This window comes from Vombatus ursinus, unplaced genomic scaffold, assembly GCF_900497805.2.
Source record: "Vombatus ursinus unplaced genomic scaffold, bare-nosed wombat genome assembly UNPS02014772.1, whole genome shotgun sequence".
NCBI lineage: Eukaryota > Metazoa > Chordata > Mammalia > Diprotodontia > Vombatidae > Vombatus > Vombatus ursinus.
In genome coordinates this window covers 5,805,088-5,811,113 of record NW_020954550.1, presented here as the reverse complement: position 1 = coordinate 5,811,113, position 6,026 = coordinate 5,805,088, and the positions used below count along the sequence as shown (strand labels likewise).

The 6,026-nt window shown below is 43.1% G+C and overlaps 1 protein-coding gene across 1 annotated transcript in view; it reads left to right on the top strand.

Annotated features, from left to right (window-relative positions):
• The window catches only part of CENPH (centromere protein H), an 18,953-nt gene that overhangs the window by 706 nt on the left and 12,221 nt on the right, over positions 1–6,026 (top strand). Inside the window, exons 4-6 of the mRNA XM_027863366.1 lie at positions 18–815; positions 2,192–2,247; positions 5,309–5,357. Coding sequence (XP_027719167.1) covers positions 18–815; positions 2,192–2,247; positions 5,309–5,357 — 903 coding nt within the window. The remainder of the gene's footprint in view (positions 1–17; positions 816–2,191; positions 2,248–5,308; positions 5,358–6,026) is intronic.

The following is a 6,026-nucleotide window of genomic DNA, read 5'->3' as shown; positions in this document are numbered from 1 at the left end:
CGGCGTGCCCGGAGCAGTGGCCGCAGGAACGCGCGAGGAGAGGACGAGGAAGTGCGGAGTTCCAGGCCTGGGCGGCCAGAGCGCAGCACCGGCAAGAAAGCCCAGGAGGTCCAGGAGGATGTGCTGGCCAAGCGCAACACCCTCGGTCAGAACGCGCAGGAGGAGGACGAGGCGGAGGGCCGGAGGACCCGTTCCCCAGGCGCCAAACATAGGTTAAGCAAGTACACCCGTGACGAAGAGGAGGAGGTGTGGAGCACCAGGTCCCTGCGTCCCATGCGCGGCACTAGCGGGGACGCAAAAGTTCAGGGCGCTATCCCTGGGAGCGCCCAAAGCAGCACGGGCAGGAAGGCACGGGGGGAGAGGGAGGCGGCGCGGGAGCCCGGCGCCAGGTCCCGGCGTGCCAGGAGCAGCACCGGCGGGGACGTGAAAGTGCGGGAGGAGGAGAAGCGTGCACTGGGCACCAGGTCCTGGAGGCGCGTGGCGTCGGCCCCAGTCAAGTATGCACTTGGAGGGGAGGACGAGGCCACGCCACGCACCAGAGTCGCTACCAGAGACGAAGTGCGGGCTGGCATGTCCGGCAACCTGGGCGCGGAGGCGTGGGGAGAGGAAGAGCTGGTGCGGAGGTCACTGCGGCCAGCGCCCACCCCAAGCGGGGATGCTGGAAACTATGCCCTGGACACCAGCGCCCAGCGAGCCATGCCCGGCAGCAGTAGCAGAGATGAGTCCCCTCCAGCTGCCTCTTATAGGAAAGAGAGTAGAGAAGAAGAGAGGAGGGAGGAGGATGAAGACTGCAATATGGTCCGGCAGCTGCTCAGGTTCTTACCCTTTCCCCTACCCAGTTTAGCCCCACCCCTAGTTCTAAGACTGTAGCAGTTGGTAGTAGATCTCTATTAGAGAATCCAAATCCTTATTCTACAGACGGGGAAACTGAGGCCCCAAGAAGGGTAGTGATATATGCGGAGCTGTCAAGAACTAGGAAATAGCCCTGCCCAGGCTAACAGGCATTCCCGGCCATGCCCTCCCCAAGTGGAGGAGTTAACCCTTTCTTTCAAGCTTCATGTTTTCACTAGTGTACTGTTTTCTTTTCTAATCTGGACGAGAAGGGTGTTTCTTGTTCATTTGCGATAATTTAGTGGCCGAAATTCAGGATTTAGGCAGGGTAGACTCTTTTGGAGATGGGGTCTTTAATAAATCTTAATGTTCCACCCTTTTTGCCTGTTGCTGCAGCTTTTCTTAGATAAGTAAGCTGTTTTTAGGCAAATAGGTTTTTCTTGGGTAAGCTATGTTTGACTACTGGAGAGGTCACTCCACCTTTTAAAGCAATTTATTGAGAACCTAAGGAATACTATAAACAGTTAATCCCTGCTTTTGGAAGAATTGAAATTATGTGGCTGGTTCCTACTGCTAATTGAGAATATTTGGTTGTTTTCCCTGTCTGAATTTTCCTTTTATCTTAAAAAGGGTTTTATTTTGAGAGCCTCATCCCCAAGAGACATTGGGCTAATATTCAGACTTGTTCAAGCAGCATTTAAAAAATCTGTAATGTTGCCCCAGACAACTTAACTCCAGGACTTTTTAATGGTTAAGCAAAGGAGTGATAGCCTTGCCAAAATGAAGCACTGTATTAAAATTGGTACCATGCTCATCTGAATGCTTCATAAAACTGCATGCTGATTGTTTACCATTATTTGCATAATTTTTCCTGTTTTTCCTAGTGTTCTTTGAATTAGTTAGAAGCATTGAAACAATCCCCTTGTGTGGCGATTATACTTTTAAATACGTGTAAAGGAGGGGATTAATCATTCTCTTGGTTGTTCTTTCTAATGGTTCAATAGCTGCCCCGAACTGTGACCTATTTCTTCGGAGACACAGAGCAACAGGTCACGATCCTTCCTCTGAAAACATTGTTCTTGACCTTAAGTAGCCATTGACCAGTTTTTGTTTTTTTTTCTTGTTGGGTAAATCAAAAAGCTTAGTTCCTTGTACATTTCCACATATTGTATTTTTGTTCTTTTCCTCTTGACCTGTGGAAAATTTGGAAGCGTTTATTTCTATCCTCAAAAACTGGGCAGACTGTTTGAGCAAGCAGTATTCCTATGGAAATATATGGCAATATTATATAGAGTATATAATACTATAGTATTCCTATGAAAATCACTACCTTGTTCTAACTTTGAGCTTCCCTTTATAGAATAAAGGATCAGATTAAACAACAGCTACTGGAATATAAGGCAGAGGTTGAAGCAAGTAAGTCTTCATTTAGCTTTTGTTATCATCAGCTTTGATTGTAGAGAGAATAATAGAAAACTGACAAATTGTTTTTGTTGTTGTTCAGTATTGTCTAATTCTTTGTGATCCCATTTGGGGTTTTCTTGGCAAAGATCCTGGAGTGGTTTGCCATTTCCTTCTCCAGCTCATTTTACAGATGAGGAAACTGAGAAAAACAGGGTTAAGTGATTTGCCTAGGGTCACACAGCTAGTAAGTGTCTGAGGCCAGATTTGAAGTCAACAAGATGAGTCTTCCTGACCCCAGGCCTGGCCCTCTTATCCACTGTGACACCTTTACCCCAGTAAATTGTTCAGGGGAAAGGAATCTACTTTACAGAAAATTATGCTTGTCCAAATATTCATTGCCCACTTTGTGCATATCTTTTCAGTGCCTAGCAGTGCTACAAAATAAAATTTAGACTTGGTCCTTGGCCTTCAAGAACTCTGAGAGTGTGGTACAGTAGAAGAGGTACTAAATTTGAGTCAGAACTGTGTTTAAATCTTAGTTGCCATTGTTTTTTGATGTGATCTCAGGCAAGTTGCATCATTTCTCTTGGCTTCAATTTTCTCAGCTGTAAAACGAGAGTCTTGGGTCAGTCACACCTTTAAAGCCCTCTCTAGTAAGCCTTATTAATCTAGTTATACAAACAAGATATACGCCTAAAGCAATGAAGTTGTTTTGTATTTCACCTCGAGATGTCTTATATTACAAGGTAGCATCTGAAGGACTGAGGGTTAAAATGAGTGTAATAGACTAATAATTTTCAATGCCAGAGAGAATGGGAAAATCATTATGGGCTGCAAAAGGTAAGGTTTTTCTTTTTAAAGATAAGTTTGTTTTTTTAAGGCTTGAAAGAGCTATAAGATTTGTATAAGCATAGGGAGGAGGAAGGGAATTCATGGAAATAGCATCTTGTTGGAAACAGTGGAAAAATTGTTTTGTCTTCAGTGGAGGGCTCAGGTTTGGGAGATGGATCACACAGGACCAGGTTATGGAGAGCCTTGAATACCAGATTGAAGATGGAGAGACAAAGATTATTTTCAAGTGTGGTTTGGGGGTTGGGGATTGCATGATGAAAACAATATTTTAGGAAGACTTATTTGCAATATACAGGAGGGATCAGACCAGGAAAATCATAAATGTTGTTCAGTTGTGTCTGACTCTTCGTGACCCCATTTAGGGGTTTTCTTGGCACAGATACTGAAATGGTTTGCCATTTCCTTCTCCTGCTCATTTGCCAGATGAGGAAACTGAGGTAGACGGGACTTAAATAACTTTCGCAGAGTCACAAAGACAGGAAGTGTCTGAGGCCAGATTTGAACCAGCTAGATGAGTTTTCCTCACTCCAGGCCTGGTGCTTTATCTACTGTGCCACCTAACTGCCCAAGGGTAGGTGTAGGGGGGCAGCTAAATGGCGCAGTGGATAGAGCACCGGCCCTGAAGTCAGGAGGACCTAAGCTCAAATCCGGTCTCAGACCAAACACTTAACACTTACTAGCTATGTGACCCTGGGTAAGTCACTTAACCCCAATTGCCAAAAAAACAAAAGTAGATGTAGGCAAACTAAATTGAGGGCGTCAGTCATAAGCTAGAATTGTCTTAAATTTCCAGAAGCCTCAAAGGGCATATTTGAAAGAGCAGGAAAACAATTGGCTTGGTTAGCTTGAAGACTCCTCCCCACCTCCATATAGCTTTTAAATCCCTAAGACAAGGATTTCTGGAATATTGCTTCCTTTGTAATCCACAAAAGATGTGAAGAGCAGAACAAAGTGTTAGATTGAAGCCAAGAATTACAGTAAATCCTTATCACCTTTTATGTACCTCTACCCCTTCAGTTGAATGCTATACTTGAATTTGGCCATCTTCCTGAGTTAAAATCTGGTCTCAGACACTTACTAGTTGTGTGACCCTGGGCGAGTCACTTAACCTCTGTCTGCCTCAGTTTCCTCATCTGTAAAATGAGCTGGAGAAGAAAATGGCAAACCACTCCAGTATCTCTGTCAAGAAAACCCCAAATGGGGTTGCTGAAATGACTGAACAACAGCAGCAAGACTGCATTCTGCAGATCGCCTTTCTGACTCATCTCAAACTTATTCCCAAGGACCCAATAATGAAAGCATCCTTTGATGCTCCTTTCCAGACATTTTTGTAAGGCAGGTCTCATCAAGGAGTGATAAAGGAGGGCCTGATAGTTGGGACCCAGCCTTGTAGGTCTCTCTTCTTCTAGACATAATCCCCTTGGGTATCTTGTGTGTATGCTTTTATGTGTTCTTGCTTCTCTCGATAGTATATAAGGATTGCTTTATTTATGACCTTTCATCTCTAGCACCTAGCAACAGTACCTGATACATAACTAAATGCTTGTTTGCTGATTGATTATAGGACATAACGCATCACTTAACTGTCATTTTCCTACTCGAAGTTTGTAATTGCAAGGATCTTGGCCGCCTTTTTATTATGAACCTGGGTATAATCTGTTCTGACGTTGTACTTTTTTACAACATCATCTTTACATTTTAAAGGGATTTATGCATCCCCAAATAGAATTTCTCTAACTAAAGACAAGTTTAAGGCTAGGATATGAAGTATTTGAATGTCTGTGGGAGTCTTTGATATCAGCTCTTTACAAGTGGTTCCTTTATTTTTTATCCTGTTCACCTCTTGCTGTTGCTGATTCTGCGGATGTTCATAATTAAAACTTGAACAACTTACAGGTCCCCTCCATCAAACTTGCTTACAAACCGATATGTCAGATGTTATCCTAAGAATAGGTATTTAGGAGGCCTGGTGAGTTAGCCTGTCACAATAATAGTCGTATCCCTATTCTTTCCAAGAGAAAGCTAGTATGTTTCTCATGGCCTTAAGTATGTTTTTCCTTTTCTGACTTTTTAACTTAGAACATCTAGACCAGGTTGTGCTTAACATCTGGTGAGGACTGATAATTTGTGAAAAGACTTTTTGTTTTGTATGTATGTCCCTCAGTAGAAGCTATATGTTTTTCTATAATAGTAACTTTAAAAAATATTGCTTATTTTGTAGGTAAAGAGAGACCTACAGAAGAACTTGCAGAAGGCGACTTACTTCAAAGGTATGTCTTCTCAGTTTCTTTTTATGGGACTTTACTTGGATTTAGTTAAATTTCCCTTCCCCTTCTTCACAGAGTTGTTGTGTGGGTCAAATGAGATAATGCCAGTGAAGCTCCTAGCACAGAATCTGGCCTGTAGTACTCTATTAATAAATGCTTATTCCCTTCTCCTCTTAAGACATTGTCTTCCATTCACTTTATCTTGGGATTTAGTCTCAATGGTTCTTAGTCTCATCTAAAGACTTTGAATTTTACTAAATGCCTACTCTATGTTCCATTCACTTTGCTAAGTACTACCGATACTAATATAGAAGAGAAAGGTGCTACCTTTGGGATTGTGAGTGAGCCAGAAGGCAATTGATTGTCACAAACTTTCCATAGCAAAGGGTAATATTGTTTTGACGATAGTTCCCAGAGCAACTATTAGAAAAGGAGCAGATGGTACACATGTGGAATCAGGGGAAATAGTAGATAGCAAGGTGCCCAAGTCTGGACCTCGATGTAGTGGGTCACTCAAGTTTGAAGTTATTAATCAGGACAGCTCATTTCCAACGCTGAATACATAATTACCACTTCCATCACATCTGACCCTACTTCAGGTTGGGTGGGAGCCTATTGTCTGGAGGTTCTGCTTTGCAGAACATCCTATTGAGAAGAAGGGGGTAGTAGTTG